A 21756-nucleotide genomic window follows, 5' to 3' on the forward strand; every position below is an offset into this window, starting at 1 on the left:
ATATATATTTTTCCGTGCAGCGAAGAACAAAGAAGATCTGTGTATCCCATTGCAGAATTACTCTCTGACCACACCTCTTAGTACTTCGCTCGTCTGGTGTATAAATAGAGCGCATCCTTGTGCTGCCTCTTCAGATGGTCCAGCCACCTCCAGAAGCCGCTCGCTCAAGAACACCCGCTCAAAAACACCCACAAAAAAGATCCTCTAACCTCATCCTCCCAAAAAAGGTGAGAAATTTAATCTGCATCGAAATATAATTAACTTTGATTATTTTTTAATAGGTGTGGCATTTTAATTATAAGAACTGTAATCTTATGCAAGATAATGTTCACGTCCAAACAAGTGTTTACATGCACTGCTACTGAAAAAAGCAGACCTCTGGGGATTTTCAGGAAATTCTCTGAAAGCATTATTATTATTATTTTTAAAGAAAATATATTGCAGGTCCTTGGTTTGCTGGCTATCAAATATGTACCTTGTTGGGGAAGGAAATAATAATAATCTCAATTAGCAGCATGCAAGCTCTTGGCTTGATTTTTTTTTTCCACCTTGGGGACCAAACTGAGATTAATTACTAGCTGTCCTGTCAGTAGGTTTCTCCTTATAAAAGGAAAATTCAGTATAATTAACGGGCTCAGAGCGAAATATTGCAAATCTTCATAAAGATAACGGCAGCATCTTTAAGGCATTTATTAGATTCCCGACCATATGTTTCTAAAAATTGGGGGATTGAAAATGAGCTTTTTATAAAGTTTAGGCACTATCTAATTATTACAGGGTTGCAGTCATGTCGATGGGGAGATTGATTTTAAAGCCCTGCCCTTATTTTGGGTGGATGGAAAGATGCAGGACAAACTATTTGTAGATAATCGCTAAACCAGAAACATCGTTTTCCCGGCAGCCCATCCATTAGATGCAATTATAACATTAAATATTAAAGGGGCCTCCCTCTGGAAAAATTGACTGCTTTGATGACTGGGTTTAGTTGGTACTAATGGATATATTAGCTATATATCTTGAGCTTCTGTGGCTGCACAGCCTGGAATCCTATCAGGCTGGCCGCTTGCATTAGCTCTCCTAAAAATTATGAGCAAAGCTTGCAAAATTATCCTCCAGTGCAGGCACCTCCAACCTTGTCAAGCTTTGCTGGCTGGGGAATTCTGGGAGTTAAGTCCTCCAGGCTTAAAGTTGACAAGGTTGGAGGCGGCTGCTCCAGTGACTTCACTCCCAAACAGACCGATATTTTAACCCTAGGCAATTTACTCACCAGGCAGAACACGATGCCCAATAAAGCTTCTTTCTCAATTCAGCTAAGTCTCGCTTAGCGACAGAAATGGGCTCGATGGTGGTCTTCCGTCGAGGATCCTAGGCAGAACTAACCCCGTAGTTCTGTCTGCAATCTTGCTTCAAATCCTTGTTTAGATCACCAGCCAGCTTCCGTTCGTTGGCCTCTTTCATTCTGTCCTTCTCTTTTGTCCCCTCCCTTCTTCCAAACCCAGCTGTTCCCATGCAGTTTTCCCCGCCACCTTTGAAATCCAGGATGGTTCAAGAATCCTTTACTCTCCATTTCCTGAAGGTGCTGAAGGAACTCCTGGCCTTCGTGCTTTTCAGTTACACCGTCTTGTTTGGAGCGCTGTTGTTGGCTGGATGGACGACTTACTTCCTGGTGCTAAAGTGACCCCCGTGTTGTGGTTCTGCCTGGAGCCTGGAGACCTCAGCTGGACAAAAGATCCCTTCCTTCTTCCAGCGTTTTGCCAGACTTTAATTTTGTTTCGTGATAATCCTGGCGCTTTTTAAAGAAACTACTCAGTTTCAGTCTAAGGTTTTCTTTTTTTAAAATCTATTCCTTGAGTATCAGAATCTCAGACGGTTACTTATTAAGGCACTTTCTCTCTCCAATCCATCTTTTTTTCCTTTTATATAATCTCGTGGGGATATCCGTATTAAAAGCTGGCAAGTTGTATCATGCCTTTTATTTCCTGATATTGTTAAAAACGCTTTGATGTCTCTCGACTTATTTTCCTCGCTTTGATTGAACACTGAAATTTAACTCCTGATCTTCACTTTTGAATTTTATTTTATTTTTTTTCAAATGAGGTTTTGATATTTCCGGTGTCAGACAGCTTCCTCTTCCAAAAACAGCTCAATAAAATTATTTACAAGTCTAGGATTGTCTATGTTAAACGCTGAAAAAAAATTAAGCGAAACAACTCACATTGCTACATCTTACAATGTCTAAGCTTTTGGAAAATGGGAGATTTGAACGTGTACACAGTCCTACGCATTCTGAGAGGTGGATAAATGTTTACTTGGTAAAAGTTAAGTAACAGCAAAGCTGCTTTTTTACTGTTTTACGTTTCTTATTAATAAAGTTTAACATACGCTTTAACTCCAATCCTTTATGTAAGTGACAAAAGTACAGATACAGGTATTTTGTCTGAAACTTCTAAATGCTTCAGTTTCACTTCACGAGAAATTAATTGCCCAATAATTGAGTTACTGGCAGGTTTTAGCTCAGACTGATTTAGCACAAATTCCCACCCAGCTTGTTGACTTGATTAATATCAATGCCTGTTTTTTGTTTGTGCAAAGCATAAACTGAAATGTGTGAATGAGTGTGTAAAATCATAGGATTTAGAAGAGTTTAATTCTGACCTCAATATCAAGTTAATAATGACTTAGTTAGTTTTTATCAGCAGCAAAATATACATTAATTAGATCTTGCGAGCCAATTAATAATGAGTGAAATGCCTGAGACGCCTTATATTGGAATGTGCAAATAATAAAAATAATTATAGAAATCAAAATAATTATTAAAAGTAATTTCGAAACATTCTGAAAATTCGCTTTTATTATGATGATCCACTGCTTAACCCCTTTGAAAAGTTGGAAAATTTTATTTTGGCGTTAAGAGGAGCAAATTAGTAACATTAAAATTTGTACTAAACTCAAGTGACGGGTGAAGGGGCGCATGCGCGCTCTCCAATAAATACACGTCCTTAGGACGCATGCGCACGTCCCCTCAATTTTAAAAAAATAGTTTTTTCTGTTTCCGACTATGGTGTGACGATCTAGATCTCGATAGCTCTATGATGCAGACCTTCGCTTTCCATTGGAAGTTGAAGCAAACACGTTCCTTCCTAGAGCGGAACACAAAGAAAACGATGACATCACAATAAAGTGCGCGTGGTCAGAAAGAGGAGGGGCCAAGGAAGGAAACTCGGAATGACGTAATGGTGGGCACATAAAAGGAGGAGGGCTAAACTGTCTCCCCGCTCTTGTAGTTATTGGGCGTTGTAGAAGACGTCATTTCCTGCGCGCCTTGTTGCCATTGAAAGAGAGAGAGAGAGAGAGAGAGTCAAGATGGCGTCGGCGAGGAGCCGTTGGCTATGGCGCTGCTGCGCCTTTTTCGGGTATTTTCTCTTTCTTCCCCGAGCTCCTAGGCCGAGGCTCGTCTTCCTTGGGAACTCCGGGCTCTTGGGGGCCCCTTACGCCGGCTGACGAGCGGCCTCTCCGGGTTGGGGGGCCTCAGTTCCCATCATCCGCAGCCCTATCTCGCCTGGCTTTTCCATTGGGGGTTGCTGTGCGAGGCCTCCTTGCTTGGTGTCCTCCCTATTGGGGTGGGTGGGTGGCTCTGTGGATGCAGAAGGGGGCCCGAAAAGGGGGCTTGATGTGGATCTCGGGGGTTGGGGGGGCGGGTTAGGATAGGAAACTGCCCCCCATTATCCCACCCTGTGGGGCTGGAGGAGGAAACCAGAGGCAGCTCCCCCTGCACAAAAGTTCATAGTCGGCTCAGGTGTAAAGAGAAAGGCCTGGACCTACTGGCCTCCGTTGCTAGACAGATTTCTCTCTCGTTGTTGTTGTTATATGTTGCTTTTTTAAACTGTGCTGTGGGTTCAAGAGAGGTGCCCCACTTTCCCAATTGTGCCACTTGAAATTAGTTTATAACACTGTCCAACTATTTCCAAAGTCTGCACTACTATTACTGTTAATCTTCTCATCACTCCTTATCAACGGTTCCCCTCCCATTTGTGACTGTATGACTGTAACTTTGTCGCTTGTATCCTTACAATTTATGTGGACTGTTTCCTAGTGTGACTTGATTGCTTATTGTACCCTATGACTATCATTAAGTGTTGGACCCGATGATTCTTGACTCTTGACAAATGTTTCTTTTCTTTTATGTACACTGAGAGCATTTGCACCAAGACAAATTCCTTGTGTGTCCAATCACTCTTGGCCAATAAAGAATTCTATTCTATTCTAATTCTATTCTATTCTGAAGCCCCGCTTTTCTTACACAAGTTGCTGCAAGGAGGCGTTCGAAACATTGGATTCGGGCTGTTGGTTTATTCTCCCCCTCTCCCCCCCCCCCCCGCACGCTCTCTTAACGTGCTGCGTGTCTTTTCCTCCAGACGGAACTTTCCGCTATTCTCCAGCGTGAGGACACAGTGCGTGCCTGGACTGAGGGCGCCATGGAAGAAAATGGCCACTCTGGGCTTTGGAATGACCTTGGCCGCTATTCCCATTGCACAGGTAGCTTCCTGGGAAACCCCGTTTTGTTCTGATGCCAGAATATGAGCTGCTCCTTAGGTTTAGTTTTGCTGCCTTCTTTAGGTAAATCTGTCACTGTATCCTAAGTCTTTGTTATTTTCTTCCCTTTTTTAACAGCTTTTGCAGGTGTTCAGACTGAAAAGGTTATTCACACACACACACATACTTGTAATGCTAGAATGGAACTTTTTTTAAAAATATTGCTGGTTATTTACTGAGAAATTGCTTTCTTTTGTGAGGGACAGCTACATAGAGCCCAGTAGAAATCAGTTTCAGCAATAGCCAAGTTGCATGCAGAAATTACTGAAATTATGCAGTTAAAATGTATAGTAATCCATCACTTAATCTTAGCCAAGAGGCTAAAAAGCAGTAAGAACCCCCAGATTCATTGAAATTTCTTTTGCTATTGGTTGCTCCCTATATTTTTCCAGCAAAACCTTTCGATTTCTTATGTTCTTAACATTTACAGTTGACATGAGATTCCAGTTGTTTAACAGTTCCTAGGTTTGTATGTTTTTTAAATGACAACACACATTCTTTCCTTCTCTGCCAGTTTGGAAAAGTCATTCTGCTTCTGAAGCGACACATAATGTTTGTCTTTCAGAAACACGATCCGGGTTCTCTAAGCAATGAATCCTTGATCCGAAGAGCAGTCTCTTTAGTAACTGACAGCACCGGGACGCTCCTTTCTCAAACCACTTACGCATTAATTGATGCGCTAACAGAATATACAACGGTAAGAAGACGCCTTCAGCATGCCACATCCAGCAGGGTGGTGCAAATACAACTGTATGTTTAAGCCACTCTAGAAAAGAAAGCTTGGTTCCAAAAAAGTGGGCTACAATTACCAAACATAAAGTAAAAAGTGAATGTTAAACTCTAGACAAGTACAACCTTAACAGGCTGGGGTTATTTACAGGCGGTTTACACATTGGTGTCCCTGTACCAAAAATACACGCATCTCCTGGGGAAAATGAATTCCAAAGAAGAAGACGCTGTTTGGCAAGTAATCATCGGGGCCCGAGTGGAGGTGAGCGACGTGATCTTGTGCTTTTTGCCCTTCAGGGACTCGGGCATCTGAACAGGGTTGTGTATGGACCCAAGAGGGTCAAATCCTTGGTAATATCTAGTGGGGTGACCATAATTAAGGAACCTCAGAGGAGAATGATCTGGAAGCTGTGCAAAGGGTGCGCCAGATTTAATGGTTTAATCCTGGCTTTGTTCAGATGACGTCGAAGCAGCAGGAATATCTCAAATTAGAATCCAGGTGGATGACCGCCCTGCGCCTTTCAGAGATGGCTGCAGAAGCAGCATATCAGTCAGGTGAGATATGTGCAAGCCTCTTAATTTTAACTCTTTTCCCCCTTCTTCAAACTGTTGACCGAATCAAATACTCTCTTCATTTTTCCACCTGTCAAAAAAAAAAATGTTTTATCAAGAAACACTGGACAGTCTCCAAAAGACTGGAACTATAGTGGAGTTACATAAATCCCTTCAGACTTTCAGAAATACGCCTTAACATTTCACTAACTCCTAAAAGCATATTAGGAATTCCAGTTGGCCTGGTGGTCTTGAGGAGGCACTCATGCATGTGATATAAAGGTGTGTGTGTATTTGTGATGACTCGGGGCGTGGCACAAAAATAACAAAAGTCACCAAAGTAGATAAATTTCCCTTTAATGCCTCCAACTTCACCCACAATGTCCAATTATCCTTGGCGGGAGATCAAACTCTTCAAAAACAGTCTACGAAAGGAAGAAATGCAGTCCAAACCCAAAATACAGATAAAGTAGAAATAAAAAAGCCAACACAAACCAAACTGAAATAATTAACACAATAGACCAAGATAATAACTTGCAGACTTCCAAAACATAATGAGGCACACACAGTTGGGAGGACACCAAAACCCAGATAAGCCTCAACAAAGATAATGCACGCTTTGTTCCAGCAACTTTGCCATGCGCAGTTTGCTGTTTTAAACAGTCTTCCCAGCTGCAGTGCACGAAGGGGATCAAGGCCCTTTCCTCCCCCGTAAACCACATTGCTCCCTTCTCCGTTCCTCCCTGCGTGCGCTAGGATGAAGAGGGGGTGGCCCTGGGTCTTCCTCTGAATGCCCAGCTGGCCTGTGCCCTTCCCCGGTTTCCTCCACAACCACCGGAGCCACACTCTCACTCCCCATCAGATGTTCCACCTCTCCCTCGGAATCAGATTCCAACTGGGGCGTGACAGTATTCATTTTAAAATGTGCAATCATCGTTCCCCTAATGGAGAAATGAGGGCTACAAGACCAATCTAGCTTTATACCACCAAGAGAGGTGTACATATTGTGAGGTTAAATCTAGAGGTAGACATGAGAGTCCACTTAAATCGGTGGGAGTTGTTAATCCTACTCCCGTTAGCATCAGTAGGTCTAGCATGGCTGGATTCCTATCCTCTTTAATATGCGTTGGGTTTACTATCATCTGAGTGGCCTTAAAAAATGCACAAACTCTGCAGGCAGCTTCTGTAACAAAAACCCAAAGTCATTGAGTCAACCTTCTCCTCTTCAGGGGCCGACCAAGCTTCGGTGTCAACCCACAACCACATCCAGCTCGTCAAGACCCAAGTCCACGAAGCCCGGCAGCTGTCCCAGAAGGCCGAAACCAAGCTGGCCGAGGCTCAGACAGAGGAGCTGTTGAAGTTGAAGGAAGAGGAACCTATGCTGGCAACCACTCAGCAGGCTGTCAGGGAAGAGACAGAGACAGAGGAAGCCTACCTTCGTGAAGACTGAGGGTTGCTGGCATGGACACGATCCTGCTTGGCGGGAAAGAACACCACGGAGAAGATGCCGCGCTCAGTGGCTCTCTGGCTTCCCCAGCCTGGTTGGCCCTCGGCTTTGAGCCCGAGGTGGTTCTGTTTCCTGTCTGTTTAAATTCACAGCTATGCAAATGCGAGATAATTCTACCAAGGGGGTGATTTTTCTGGGGCTTGAGGGCTGATTTGAGATGATCCATCCGTCGCCAGAATCTATATTGAGGTAATCGCACGTTGTAATCACTTAAGGGCTGTGTCTTTGTGTTGCCTTTTTTATTTTAGGAAAAAAGCGACAGGTGCTTGTGTTGTGAAGGACAAAACGCTCTACCTGAAATTTCAAAGATTAGTTGTGGAGAATTTTAACCGTTTGGAGCCTAAATGTCATTTTTGTGTGGTTGGTTGTTTTTCTAGTGATGTACTCGGGGATCATTCTCCCCAAACCCATTTTTAAAATAAAAATCCAAGGAACAAAAACTTGACTCCTTTGTGGTAACAGTAGGGCGAAAAGTGCACTGGGAAACACATCCGTTGTTATGGTTGAGGGACCAGGCTTGGCTTGTAGCCAAAGGGAGTCACTTAGGACAGGGGTGTCTCCAACCTTGGCCACTTTTAAGACGTGGGGATGACTTCAACTCCCAGAGTTCCTCAGCCAGCAAAGAGTTACCCAAAATTCAGCATGGATGGGACAAGAAGAAATGTCAATAGGCAACTTTATCACATTTCTTTCATAAACTTAATAATAGATGGTGGTAATGCGGTAGATGTAATAAATCTTGACTTCAGCAAAGTGGAGGTGGGAAAACTTTCTGGCTGAGGAACTCTGGGAATTGAAGTCCACAAGTCATAAAGTGGCCAAGGTTGGAGACCCCTAACTTAGGACAAACTCTTTAAAGCAGCTGCGTTCAGAATTCAGACCGGGGGCTGTGTGAAATAGACAACAATTGGAATGTTGTCAAGCAGATAGGACGCCTCTCTTTAATTATTTTATTGACTTTTCCGACGATGCCAGGTTTTGGAACCACTTTAGCAGAGTTAAGTTTGCGTTGAGCTAAAACAGGTGCATTATGTCTGCTTGTAGGTTGAGCTCCTGGCATTTGTCCTTTAATTTATGCAAGGCCTTATGCGGTCATGCATAAACGTGGGTGCTGATTTGAGCAAGAGAAACAGCCCGTCAGCTCCTAGGTTTGCTCTTTGCCAGCCGTAAGATGGGTGGAGTTCAATTCCCAGGATTCCCCGGCCGACAGAAAATCTGGTCCAATGGAGGAGCAAAAGAAGTCTGCCCTTGCTCTATAGATTCTATCCCTTTCAGTAAAGCAACATCGCCCTCAAGAAAGGAGCAGCCTCGAAGGGGAAACCGGTCTTGCTCTCTTCAAGCCTATTCCAAGGCTTCCAGCATTTTTAAGGCGGAGGAAGCGGAGTCCCACTTGATGTGTTGCATCTGAAATTCCACAGTCAGAGGCTGGCCAAGTTGCTGGTCGGGGCCCTCTGAAGAATCCTTCTTCCGCCCCTTTCCTGCAAAAAGATCCGAAATCAATCCCGCCGTTAGCGGTTGCCCAGGTTCACCGCTTCCTCTCTGGACCTGTGCGTCGCGTGTGAACGTTCTCGTGCACGAAACCATGTGGAGAAACGTTCAAGGCAACCTCCGGCCGGCTCTCAAGACAGGCTGAGGTTCTCTCAAAAGTGTCGAGGCACACCGTTTGGAGAAAACCAGCCCTAGCTTTTCTCAACCTCGGCCGTTCGAAGAGGAGTGGACTTCAACTCCCAGAATTCCCCGGCCAGCCAGCACGCTGGGAATTGAAGTCCAACCACCTTCAAGCGGCCAAGGTCCAGAAAGGTTGGTCAACAGAATCCTAGAACCTGGAGGTAGGTATAATAGGCAGGCAACAGGAGTTCAGGGCACGGTGGTTTGCCCGTCGTTTCTCTCTTGTCTTTTTAAAGTTTCTAGTCCATAGGATGGCAGCAAAAACTTGCCAGTGAGATCTCGTACACCACTACGGGGGTGGAAGGACAGGAGTTAAAAAAGACAAATATTGAAGCTAACCCCTTTTGAATACACTTAATGTTTCAGTGTTGGGTGAGAGTCCAGGAGGTTTGCAATCCAAAGAACTTGTAGAGTTGTGTCATTCTGGTTGTTAAAATATGTTCACAGGTGCAAATACTCCAGAAGTTTCAGCTTCCTAGCTTACCTTTGACGGGGGACGGAGTTGGGGGCGGGGGTGTTTTTTTGGAGTTTACACTGTCAGTCCCAGGTTTGGCTTTGAGGTCCTTTTTTGCACCCTTCTTACCCTCCTGCAAAATAGAAGACGGATTTCAGCATAACATTCCTTGTTTATGTTATTTTTTAATTCATGCTTTCATTTTTCCTTCATATTGTTTTTCTTTCATATCATTTTCCCCGTTTTTATTTGATGCTGCTTTTTGTTCATTCAATATTGGGTTGGTTTTTTTTTTCTTCATTTTTATTGAACGTAGCTCGCCACTGCTTGCTGAGCTGAGCAGCTCCACCAACCGAGGAAATAAGTACCTTTCCACGCAATGCAACAGGATTTTGAAAAGGCACATTCACCTTGTCTTTGGGTGATGGTGGGGTGACGTTCCGCTCGATTATCTGTACCCCAAAATTGCAGACGGTCTCCACCACCGAGTCCCCTGCTAGCAGTTTTTCTAAGTTGATGTGAAAGGATCCCAGGATCTTCACGATGGGCGGGTCGCTTCGGAGCTCTGGGGAAAGGGATTTCTTTTTCTTTTTGTTCCCAGCCTAGTTGGACACGGAAGGGGATTTTAATGCAGGATTCTGTGCACCTTCTTGGCCTTTTTTTTTGCCTCCCACAAACACACCGTGGATGCTGATTGCCTGGATCTGTTTCTTTCACTCCGCCAATCTTGGAAGTGACACAAAACACAATGTTCTGCTTCTCACAGCCTTACCTTTCCAGAGTCCTTCCCTTTCCCTTTCTCTTTCTCCTTCTCCTTCTCTTTCTCCTTCTCCTTCTCTTTCTCTGCCTTTCCCGAATCGGCTTTTTCTTTCGCTCCTTTTCCTTTCTTGCCTGGCTTTTCTTCAAGAGTTGGGATGACGGGCCAGGAGACAACCTGCGAAATGAGTGTTTTTGTTGCTCTGGAAGAAAGAGAGAGTTGGAGAGGACAGGAAAAGGAGGGAGGGACGAAAGACGAAAGGAAAGGAAGATAAAAAGGAAAGCGAAGGGAAGGAAAGGAAGCGAAGGAAAAGAAATAGGAAAGGAAGATAAAAAGGAAAGGAAGGGAAGGAAAAAAAGGAAAGGAAGATAAAAAGGAAAGGAAAAGAAGGGAAGGAAAAGAAAGGAAGATAAAAAGGAAAGCAAAGGAAAAGGAAAGGAAAATAGGAGAAGGGAAGGAAAGGGAGTAGTGGGAGGGGGGAGGAAAGGAAGGAAAGGAAAGGACAGTAGGAAGCCTTGCAGCTGAAGACAAAAATGTCTCTTATCGCAGACAAGGACAAAAACTTGGTCCAAGTTGGGAAAACCAAGTTTAAAGAAACACACGGGATGGCAGGAGGCACTTAAGAAAACACACACTCGCACCCACACCAGCCCAAGGTGGAGTTTCTTCGAAGCCAAAACTTAAGGGAGTGCACTACTACACCTTTTCTTGAACCACCGACACGGTGGTTCCGGCCAGAAGATAAGCCTTGAGAGACACCAGATCTTCGGTGAGGTGCTCTTTTCGGTAGTCCCAGTCGACGGCGGTCTCCGTCCAGCCCTTCTTGGCGGTAGAGTGTGTATTTGCTAAGTGGGCAAGAAGAAAGAAACCTGCCGTCCAACCAGCGACGGTTACCAGCTTTCCATTCCGTCCACCGTTGGGTTGCAGACGCATTTTGGTAAGGGGAGAGCTGAAGCCACCAACCAGGGATTCACCCTCCTCCTCATTCTCCAAATTTCTCAGTTACTCAGAAGTCTTCGACGCATAGACTGAAAACCAGATGTTTTTCTCTGCAAAGGTCAGCAACTGACAGGTGTGAAAAACACAGAAAGAAAACTATGGGGAAATGTGAGCTGCTCTGCCTTCCACAACATTTTTTGGTGTTTTGTTTGCCTTTTAAAAAAAAAAAAACAATAGTCTTTTCCCACAACCGGTTGAACTGGCTGGGAAGCCAGGCTGCTAACCTTGCTTCGTTCTCGCGGCCTGGCTTGCTGGATAAACCTTGCTCATTTTGTGACGGTCAATGGATCACGTATCTCCAGTGGTGGGATTCCAAAAAAAAATATTTTTTTTTATTACTGGTTCTGTGGCCGTGGCCAGGGAAGGATACTGCAAAATCCCCATTCCTTCCCCACTCCACTAACCTGCTTTCCAGCTCCGTTCTCCTATGCTGGGCAACCAATAATGACCCAGCCAATCAGCTGGGACTTGGTAGGCAAAGAATAGATGGGGGCGGGGCCAGTCAGAGGCGGTATTTGCCGGTTCTTCGAACGACTCAAAATTTCCGCTACCAGTTCTCCAGAACTGGTCAGAACCTGCTGAAAACCACCTCTGTGTATCCTGCAGCCACAGTGAGGCTCTCAAAAACTGGGCTCCTGGCACCCCAAAGAGTCCAAGGAGCAGATCCTTCTTTCCTACCTGCTGTGTTTAATCCTACCAAGAGGGTTACGCACCTTCCGGCTCAGGCTGCAGGTCTGACTTGGGCGAAGTCTTAGAAGACACGGGTTCGACTGTCTCTCCAGCCACCATCACCCCAGGCGAGGTCGCCGCGTCCTTTCCAGACAACGTGCCTCTGTGCTGGAGCAGAAACACCCCTGTGGTGCCCTCAAATGCTTTTTCTATTTTTATTTTTATTTTAAGCCAGGGCATCCCTGTTTTTAATCACGCACCCTGATATAACTTAGAAACAAAGGATTAAAAAGTTCCAAAGACTTCTTACCTTCCCGGCTGCCTTCTCTTTTCTTTCTCCTTTGGCAAATTCATACGTCACGTAGTAACTATAGTTTACAATCGGGGAGCCAGAGCTGCTTTCCAAGTCCTCGGGGTTAAATGGGTTGGGGACCCCTCGCATTTTGCCAAGGGTGACTATCAGCTGGACATCCAACAGCAAGATCTCTGGAAAAGCCGGGGAGGGAAGGGAAAAAAAAAGTCTGAATTTCTCCAAGCTCCAGACAGGAGGAGTCGTCATGTGAATTTGTTTAGCCAACTGGGGAGATTGGAGTTGACAGGATAGCGGTCTGCCAATATTTTTTAACCTTGATTTAGTGTTTTATCTTCTATATGGTACGGTTCGCATATCTTAGGTAGGCGCTAAACGAATGAACAAATGAGGGAATTCGTTCGCTCCAAGCTTCTGGAAGGATTTTCAAGAAGATGGAATTCTATCGTTCAATTACGGAGGCTGTTGTTTCCAGCCGCCTAAAACAACCTTCCACGAAACGTATGGAAAAGCTAAAACCTTTCTTAAAAGGGTTTAATAAAATCCGCCTGTCAGAAAAAGATGCTGCCAGACCGTAAGAAAACTCTCCTAAACTGCAAAAAGATCAGCGAAACAGGAGAGGAGAAATTCGCCATCGGCAAATGAGGCGAAAAATCTGCAGAATTTCTCGGCAGTCCAGTCTGCCAATCTCCTCTCCATACCTTAGGAGAAGTCATCGAAGGAAGGCTAGGAAAGAGGATGCCTTAGCAGGGGGAAATACAACCCCTTGGTGGGACTTTCTCTTCACCAATATAAATCCCTGATGGGTAGGAAAGGAACCCCGAGGAGATGTGACCCGAAAGGCCAGGGAGAAGTCCTGGTTGTTTCTGGCCAACGATGCTCCTGTTTGGGTTTACACAAGCAGAACTTTGCATGGTGGGATTGAGGACGGGAGGAAAACTCACCTGGGAAGGTGGCCAGGTTGAGGAAATTGTGCCTCTCCTCCGGGGTGATGATGACATCATCGAAAACGGAGAGGTGGGGCAGGCTGTCGATGGTGAAACCTCGGTAGCCCGGCAGGAGAGCAAAGGGGTTTCCTTGCAGCACGAGGACCCGGAGTTTTTTCAAGGTGGAAAGTGTGGAAAGGAGGCTCAAGAGGTTGGTGAAATTGTTGTAGCACAAGTCCAAGGAGACGAGGTTGGGCCTGAGGAGGAGGAAAATAGGTAGGTACAACACAGCTCCTCATCAAGGAGAATATTGGTGTGATGACCCAAAGGGGCCTGGCACAAAAGCAACAAAGTCCCCAAAGTCGGTAAAGTCACTTTAATACCTTCCAACTTGACCCCCAATGTCCAGTTATCATCGGCTGGAGAAAAAATCCTCCCAAGAACAGTCTTTAAAGGGAAGAAATTCCATCAGAACTCAAAGTACATATAAATTATAAATAAAAACCAACACAAAGCACAACTGCAACAATTAATGAGACAGGGAAGGACAAGGAATTGCAGCCTTCAAAAGATAACAAAACACACACAGCTGGGAGGACGCTGGAACCCAAATAAGACTTGACAAACCAAAATAATTCATGCTTTGCTTTCAGCAAGGCGCTGTGCGCAAACGCCCATTTTAAATCCTGTTTTCCCAGCTGCAGCGCATGAAGGGGATCAGGGCCCTTTCCTCCCCCATAAACCACGTTGCTCCCTTCTCTGTTCCTCCCTGCGTACCCTAGGATGAGGAGAGGGTGGGCCTGGGTCTTCCTCTGAAGACCCAGCTGGACTGTGCCCTTCCCCAGTTTCTTCCACAGCCACCGGAGCCCCACTCCCACTCCCTGTCAGCTGCTCAACTCCCCCTCAGAATCAGATTCCAACAGGGGCATGACAAAAGTTGGTAGCCCGGGGTTGAAAGGAGCGCTCCTTGGTGCTCTCTGACCTCGATGGTTTTCTTGTAGACGTTTCATTAATTAACTAGGTGACAATATCGCTGCAGCACTGATGAGGCTACCTAGATGGGTAATGAGACGTCTGCAAGAAAATCGCCAAGCTCAGAGAGCACCAAGGACCCCTTAAAGCTCCCAATCCCTCAAAGAGAGTTTGGGCTAGGCTTAAAAAAAATATAATCTCCTTTGTTCATCACATCTCAAACCCTTTGAATGTTTATTATCCCTTGGAGAAAACAGAGGCCCTTTTTCCACCCTCCGTTTGAGGGTGAATTTCAGCCACATCTTCTCTGCACCTCCAGATGCCTGAAGGGAAACCTCAAACTGCAGGGGAGACACGGCTCATCTCCCGCACTGTGCTCCCTCCATCCTGTGTGAAGCCTCCTCCCCTGCCCTCCTTCCTCCAGGGTGACTAGAAGGATCCAGATCTGGGGGAAACGGCCCCTTTTTAAAGAAGGGTGGGTGGGGAAATCTCTTTTGACCCTCCCTGCAATCGGCTCCCTTCGTGCTTACCAGAAAGCAGCTGCCAAAAATTGTTCTTCCGAGGAGCCAATCTGGCAGTTGTGGCCGAGACCCAGATGCTGAAGTCCGGCTGGGGGAGATGTGCACAGGTCCTTTAAACTCTGCACTTCATTGCCACAAAGCTCCAGCACCTGGAAGAGAGGAGGGAGGGAGGGAGGGATGGGAGGAAGGCGTGAAAAGTAAAGGGAGCAGTGGCGATAGCAAAAGCACCTAGACTTATAGACCGCTCCGCAGTGTTTTCACAGCTCCCTCTAAGTGGTTTACGGAGTCAGCATCTTGCTCCCACAACAATCTAAGTCCTCATTTTATTGACCTCGGAAGGACGGAAGGCTGAGTCAACCTTGAGCCGGTCAGGATCGAACTGCTGGCTGTGGGCAGAGTTAGCCTGCAATATTGCATTCTAACCCCTGTGCTTCCAGAGAGGGAGGGAAGGGAAGGGAAGGGAAGGGAAGGGAAGGGAAGGGAAGGAAGGAAGGAAGGAAGGAAGGAAGGAAGGAAGGAAGGAAGGAAGGAAGGAAGGAAGGAAGGAAGGAAGGAGAAAGAGAAAGATTATAAGGGAGGAAAGCAAGGAAGGAAGGCAGAACAAAGCAATAGCACTTATATACCACTTTATAGTGCTTTTACAGCCCTCTCTAAGCGATTTACAGGGTCAGCCTCTTGCCCCCCAACAATCTGGGTCCTCATTTTACCGACCTCAGAAGGACAAAAGGCTGAGTCAACCTGGAGCCGGTCAGGATCGAACTGCCGGCAGCAGGATTAGCCTGCAATGCTGCGTTCTAACCAACTACACCACCACGTCAGTCATTCATTCAGTGGCCATTCAAAGTTACAACGGCACGGAAGAAAGGGACTTAAGATTGGCTTTCATCTTTGCAGCATCCCTGCAGCCACGTGATCCAAATTCAGAGGCTTGGCAACTGGCATGGACTTCTGACGGTGGCAGAATCCCGGGTTCACCTAATCACCATTTGTCACCCTTCCCAGCTGGCTTCCGACAAGCACCGTCAAGAGGGGGGAAGTTGGATTCGTTTAATGACTGCATAATTCACTTAACAACTGCAGTGACTCGCTCAACAACTATGGCAAACAATAAATCAATTACTAAGGGTGCCAACGGCAGCGTCGCTTTGCTTAATGACTACTGTAAAAACAAAAACAAAAAACCATGGGCTCAAAATTGTGATCGACTTGTTTTTACGACCATCAGAGTTATGGCCATGCTGGGCCAGCTTCATTCCAGTCGAAATGTTGCATTTTTTAACCACGAGATAAGGCCAGCCGGCGATAAAAGCCATTTTATCTCCTCTCTCCGACCGACAGGAAACCTCATCTTACCACATGCCCAAATACGGTGAGGTGACGGAAGGGAGACTCCAAAAGGGTGTTTCAATTCCTCTGGACTCCGCAAACACTTTCTTATCACTTTCCACGCTTGAGAGAAAAGCCTTTTATCCCCGGAAGATCTCGCAAGGGTTTTCGCCTGTCTTCCCCGCCAGGATCTCGTCATCCATCCAGGAATGAATCAAGCCCAATTCTGTTTAATTTTAAAACCTTCCCACTCACCCACTCACAAAAGTTGGGAAATTTTATTTTTTAAAAAAATTATCTTATTTATTGGCATGTATCTCACCTTTATTACGCTCTTTCGGATAAGGTCATGGGGTTTGTGTAATTTTTGCCCCACTGTGTAACTAAGGATTGCATGGGGAGTAGCAATTAAGTGCTAGAGCCCACTGTAACTATATAGCCAAAAAGGCATTAAGAGTCGTTAACTTAATCCTATGTAGCTTTTTCTCTGGTAATATTACACTACTAACTAGAGCATACAAAACACTTGCTAGACCAATACTTGAATACAGCTCATCAGTCTGGAACCCGCATTACGTAGTTGATAATAATACAGTTGAGGAAGTCCAGAAATATTTCACAAGAAGAGTTCTCCACTCCTCTACCCGTTGCAGAAGACCTTATGCCACCAGACTCGAAATTCTAGACCTAGACAACCTAGAACTACGCTGCCTTCGGTCTGATCTAAGTATAGTATATAAAATCATACATTGCAATGTCCTATCTGCAAATGAATACTTCAGCTTTAATCATAATACAAGAGCAAACAATAGATACAAACTCAAGGTAAACCGCACCAAACTTGATTGCAGGAAATACGACTTCAGCAATAACAGAGTGGTCAATGTCTGGAATTCTCTACCTGACTCTGTGGTTTCTTCCCCAAACCCCAAAAACTTTCACCTTAGACTGTCTACTATGGACCTCACCCCTTTCCTAAGAGGGCTGTAAGGGGTGTGCATAAGCGCACCAACATGCCTACCGTCCCTGTCCTACTGTTTCTTTTTTATTTGATTCCATTTCATGTATTCATAACTATGTTTATTCTTATACCTGTTATCTAATACTTGCTTGACAAATAAAATAAAATAAATACATTTATTTATTATTAAATTTATATGCCATCTACCTCACTCTAAAAGCGAGTCTCAGTGGCTTAAATCTGGCTATGGTTGGAAGTCCTGATATTGGTCTTGCCTGTATCTCTCCCCGCACCAAAAAAATTCTGATGTTCTGATCCAAATACAGACAGACAATGGAGCCTGAAATTTCTGTCATTTAAGGAGTCGCTCCCTATTTTACGAACCTTTTCTTTTAATCAGGAGGTCCTTAAGTGAATCTGGCTTTCCCTCCATTGAATTGTGCTTGTCAGATGCAGGGAAGGTTACAAATAATAATAATTTGAGGACCCTACAACAGTCAAAAGTACATGCCAGTTGCCGAGCAGCTGAATTTGGATCACATGTCCAGGTGAGGATCCTGCAACGGACATAAGGATGAAAACTGGTCGCAAGTCACTTTTTTTTCATTGCCATTGTAACTTGGAAAGACCGCTAAGTGAAGCTATAAGTTGAGGACTGTCTCATTTAAATGAAATAAATTTGTTCGCCTCGGTTCTTTAGAGGAGAAGGTGATCGTGCTGATATAAAGGTCTAATGGCGAAGGGTTGTGCTCTCTCCACTAGGAATCACAGCCCACATGACCTGATTTACAAAAACACACACAAGAGAGAAAAGGAATTTTTGAATTACCTTCAGGCCTGGAGGGAGATTAGCAGCAGGAATGGTGCTAATATGGTTGGCCGTCAAAATCAGCTCTTCCAAATTGGGGAACTTTAACAAACCCACATCGATTTCCGTCACCTGAAAGGGGAGTTGACAAAATGTGCCTCGGGACACCCAGAGGTCAATTCGGATGACCCATATTCCCACAAGCAACCCTTTAGACCAGCTTTCCAATTCAAGCTATGTGTCAGCATTTCAGACAACCTCCACTCCAACCAATAACTCCGAGACAGAGAAACATCTTGTCAAAAGTTCTGTTTTAACTGCCTAGTAAACTGACACAATTGTGGAATCCCGAATCTGAAAGTTCCAGGCTTCCTTGCAAGAAGTAAAAACTACAAATCCACCCCCTGCACCCATCACCGCATCACATGCCCCAATCCCCATCCGTCCCAACTTGAGAATGTCCCCTCACCCAGGTGCAGATATAACATGACCTTGACTTAGGAAAAGAATGTTATTTTATCTAACTACATACACTCCAAGAAATCCCCCCCCTTCCATTTTCCCAGGCTCAAAATGGGGCAGCGTGGGAACGTCTGGTCTCAATATGGCTTCCAAAGCTGACACCATGTACTCGTCTCAGGTGATGAGATCAAATCTAACCAGCATTTCTCTCATTTGGCAAGCCAGCACACACACCCAAAGGAGAAAACCCTCCCAGCCATCAATCCAGTGTTCGGCAGGGGCTGCCAGCACATTAGACCTATTTTAAAGAAGGGGAACATTTCACCCCAAAGATTTGAGGGTCAGCAGAGCCCTCCCAACTTACCCCTTTGTTCACGATCCGGAGAGACCTGAAGTAGCAGCAGACGAAGCCAGTACGGACGATTTGGGGGTGTTGCACGGCCAGCTCCCGCAGCTGCTGCTCGGGGGGGTTGCAGTCGGGGGGCAAGGCCCAGGGGGAGTCTGGGCAGCGCAGAAACTCCGTCAGGGCTTCCACTGTCTCTTCATTGGGCGACAGGAGGCCATTGCGCCGGAGGAGAGTGACCGGTCGGGGAGCAGGCAGACCATGGAGTCGGGGAGGCAGGCGAGGTGGAAAGCGGGATTTGTTCTGAGGAAAGGGGGGCACAGAAGGGGGGAAGCCATTGAAGGGCAGAACATGGACGATGCCCAGAGTTGCTGCAGATGGCAGGCATCTGCCTCCTGGTGCTAAGCCCTAAGAGGGCCTCTTATTGGCCTGGCTAACCGTGGTTTGAGCAATAAGCCATGATCAGCCAAACGTTGGCATGAAACCTCAAAGGGCTTGGCTGTGGATAATGGGCAGTGAGATCTCCAGTGCCCCTCAGAATAGAATTCTTGATAGAATAGAATTCTTTATTGGCCAAGTGGGATTGGACACCTGAGGAATTTGTCTTCGCTGCAGTGTGCAGTGTGCGATCATGATTTATCACTTATTGCTTGCATGTACACGGAGCGATAAAGCGATAAATCACGATCATAATCATAAAGAGAGCTGTGAAAGTATCTACAGACCCCTCACATCCTGGAGATAAACTCCTTCCCTCAAAACGACACTATAGAGCACTGCACACCTGAACAACTAGACTCAAGGGGAGTTTTCTCCCGAATGCCATCACTCTGCTAAACAATTAATTCCCTCAACACTGTCCAACTATTTCCAAAGTCTGCCCTACTATTACTGCTAATCTTCTCATCACTCCTTATCGCCCATCTCCTCCCACTTGGGACTGTATGACTGTAACTTTGTCACTTGTATCCTTACGATTTATATGGACTGTTTCCTAGTGTGACTTGATTGCCTATGACTATCATTAAGTGTTGAACCTGAGGATTCTTGACTCTTGACGAATGTTTCTTTTCTTTTATGGACACGGAAAGCATTTACACCAAGGTAAATTCCCTGTGCCTCTAATCACACTTGGCCAATAAAGAATTCTATTCTTCTATTCTAAAAAAAGAATTCTATAAAACACAATCTTTATAAATCATCAGATACAGTGATAGCCATAAGATACGAAATAAAAGCAATCCACATAAATTATAAGACACAAACCACCAAAGTTATAGTCTTAAGAGGCTAAGGAAATAGGTAATAGGAAAGGGGGGAAGGATAACAGATTCCAGCCCCCCTCCGAGACCCTGCCCTGGCTTTCTTCCTGGGGGATACCCTCAAGGGTGCCCCCTTACCCAGCTCCCCACCCCGCAAGGAAACTGGTCCAGGCACAATGTGCGCAGGTGGTCCCAAAAAGCAGCCGAGGCACTCAGCCCCTCCATGGCATGGCGGCCGCTGCAGGACCGGACAGCGTCTTCGGTTGCTAGGATATGGGATCTGGTTGCTAGGGGTGCCCAGCGACGCCAGGGGAGGGAGATGCTGGTCTTAAAGGGGCCGGGGTCAGAGGGGGGGGTCTCTCCTGCAGGTTGCCAATCTGGGTTTTAAAACAGCCACGATCTGTGCCGATTTTACCCAACTTGGCCCATTTCAGAGGCTATCCTGGTACCGGGTTGGCAGGAGAGCTTACTAGAGATAAACGCCAGCAGTTGGCGCTCTCCTCACTGTACTTTCAACTGATAGATGTTTATTTTTTATTTAAATAAAATCATTCTGTGGTGTTCTTTCCGTTACGAACCCTTCTGAAAATGACTTGGCTGGTGGAAGGCATCGGATTGATGTCACACAATGCCCTTCTCAACAACGTTCTTCCTCTTTAGGTGCGTGTGGGGAAAAGTACCCGGAAAAATACAATTCTGGAATTTGGAGGCAGATGAATTAAGTTTAGATAACGATAAACTTAATTGTCTGAAGTTTATCTTAAATATATTCAGATAAGTTTATCTTAACTCCCCTGCCTCCAAACTTTTAGTCCTTTTTTTTAAATCTTACAGAACGTACAGCAGGAAAAGGCAAAGAGGACATAGGATGCAATGAAGAGGCATCAAATCAAACCATGATTAGAGATTCAAACACAATATACGTTAAACGGTATAGGTCACAACTTATGACCAAAATTCACCCCAGAATTTCTGTTGCTAAGTGAGAAATGTGTTGTCCCATGCTATGAATTCTCCTTCTCACTAAATGAATGTTGTAAATCAAGGACTACTTGTAATCCCAATGGATGCTATAATCCACCTTCAGTTTAGCCAAGTTTGTGTGGAATGGACAAAATCCTTCCCAAAGTAAGCCTACACAACACTCCATTTTCACAAGATGGACACTGGGATCTAATGGAGACCCTTCCCCTTTGTTTATCTGATCAATGAGTTCAAATAAATGCTCTTCTCTAGTTTGGAGTCAGCAGAATCCAAGGTTGAGGGTCTCTGCAAGGAAGGGTCAACCCAACCAAGATGATGGAAAGAACCATCCAAGGGTCGTCAAAGTCCCTTTTGGACACTATGCCCACCACAATCAGACCCATCTCGGGATATCGGACCAGTGGAAACTGGACTTCCAGCAAGTCTTTCAAACTGACAGCATCATGGCAACAGCCCCCAGATACCTCTGTCGAGGGTGATCTTAGGAAACTGATCACAATCACTCGCGCTTCGTCAAGAATAGGAAACAGATAGTCATCTTCCTCAGGAGGGAGCTTAAATACGGTGCGACCGACAGCCAAAGCAGAGAAGCCAACTCAGAAGAGGCAAGCGAAAAGCCGAAAAAGACTTCTGACTCCTTGCACTTCGTTCAGCATGCTTAAAGGTAAGCCCACATCAAGATTTGGAGTTCAATGGATGGCATCGTTTCATCCGTACGCACTCTATTTTTTTCAGCTAAAATACGTCTGGACTAGACTTCTACCAAAATCAACCCCAGGCTTTGAATCTGGTTTCAAACTCTCCCAAAATAAGCGCAGAAGCAGAGATGATTTGGTGGAAGATGCTGAGATGTCCAACTTTGGCAATTTGTAAGGTCTGCCGACATGGTTGGCTGGGGAATTCTGGGAGTTGAAGTCCCCAAGTCTTGAAGTTGCCAAAGTTGGACATCCCTG

The 21756-nt window shown here is 45.4% G+C and overlaps 3 protein-coding genes across 4 annotated transcripts; 2 read left to right on the forward strand and 1 right to left on the reverse strand.

Moving 5' to 3' along the window:
- On the forward strand, nucleotides 1-1814 carry LOC113448603 (uncharacterized). Of its 2 annotated transcripts, none has more exons than XM_087913325.1 (2): nucleotides 1-209; nucleotides 1496-1814. In XM_087913325.1, exons 1-2 carry the CDS (start codon nucleotides 135-137, stop codon nucleotides 1676-1678), a joined length of 258 nt encoding a protein of 85 aa, XP_087769451.1. In that variant the 5' UTR covers nucleotides 1-134; the 3' UTR covers nucleotides 1679-1814. The 2 variants fall into 2 exon arrangements, with proteins under 2 accessions (XP_087769451.1, XP_087769452.1); XM_087913326.1 differs by having other exon boundaries at nucleotides 96-227; nucleotides 1500-1814.
- A 1456-nt stretch (nucleotides 1815-3270) lies between these two features.
- Nucleotides 3271-7821, forward strand: DIABLO (diablo IAP-binding mitochondrial protein). Its single transcript, XM_026719312.2, has 6 exons — nucleotides 3271-3413; nucleotides 4416-4536; nucleotides 5159-5290; nucleotides 5474-5584; nucleotides 5781-5877; nucleotides 7104-7821. Exons 1-6 carry the CDS (start codon nucleotides 3364-3366, stop codon nucleotides 7322-7324), a joined length of 732 nt encoding a protein of 243 aa, XP_026575097.1. The 5' UTR covers nucleotides 3271-3363; the 3' UTR covers nucleotides 7325-7821.
- Nucleotides 7528-20075, reverse strand: LRRC43 (leucine rich repeat containing 43). The gene is made up of 12 exons (XM_087912993.1): nucleotides 19958-20075; nucleotides 18579-18860; nucleotides 17774-17884; nucleotides 14667-14806; nucleotides 13183-13421; nucleotides 12239-12414; nucleotides 11973-12096; nucleotides 10963-11105; nucleotides 10276-10437; nucleotides 9914-10105; nucleotides 9534-9636; nucleotides 7528-8859 (listed from the first exon to the last, which is right to left on the reverse strand). Exons 1-12 carry the CDS (start codon nucleotides 20042-20044, stop codon nucleotides 8723-8725), a joined length of 1896 nt encoding a protein of 631 aa, XP_087769119.1. The 5' UTR covers nucleotides 20045-20075; the 3' UTR covers nucleotides 7528-8722.
- Nucleotides 20076-21756: the final 1681 nt, after the last annotated feature.

Source organism: Pseudonaja textilis, chromosome 15 (assembly GCF_049901715.1).
Source record: "Pseudonaja textilis isolate UNSWEBS1 chromosome 15, rPseTex1.2, whole genome shotgun sequence".
Taxonomy (NCBI): domain Eukaryota; kingdom Metazoa; phylum Chordata; class Lepidosauria; order Squamata; family Elapidae; genus Pseudonaja; species Pseudonaja textilis.

What these genes read in the sequence shown, in the direction of transcription:
- LOC113448603 (XM_087913325.1), top strand. Translation starts at nt 135, where the DNA reads ATGGTCCAGCCACCTCCAGAAGCCGCTCGCTCAAGAACACCCGCTCAA. An exon ending in CACAAAAAAGATCCTCTAAC is followed by an intron (nt 210 to 1,495) that starts CTCATCCTCCCA and finishes CTTCTTCCAAAC; the next exon opens with CCAGCTGTTCCCATGCAGTT.
- DIABLO (XM_026719312.2), top strand. Translation starts at nt 3,364, where the DNA reads ATGGCGTCGGCGAGGAGCCGTTGGCTATGGCGCTGCTGCGCCTTTTTC. An exon ending in CGCTGCTGCGCCTTTTTCGG is followed by an intron (nt 3,414 to 4,415) that starts GTATTTTCTCTT and finishes CTTTTCCTCCAG; the next exon opens with ACGGAACTTTCCGCTATTCT. An exon ending in TCATCGGGGCCCGAGTGGAG is followed by an intron (nt 5,585 to 5,780) that starts GTGAGCGACGTG and finishes GGCTTTGTTCAG; the next exon opens with ATGACGTCGAAGCAGCAGGA.
- LRRC43 (XM_087912993.1), bottom strand. Translation starts at nt 20,044, where the DNA reads ATGGAGGGGCTGAGTGCCTCGGCTGCTTTTTGGGACCACCTGCGCACA. An exon ending in TGTCGGTGGTTCAAGAAAAG is followed by an intron (nt 10,438 to 10,962) that starts GTGTAGTAGTGC and finishes CTCATTTCGCAG; the next exon opens with GTTGTCTCCTGGCCCGTCAT. An exon ending in CACCATCACCCAAAGACAAG is followed by an intron (nt 9,637 to 9,913) that starts GTGAATGTGCCT and finishes TCTATTTTGCAG; the next exon opens with GAGGGTAAGAAGGGTGCAAA.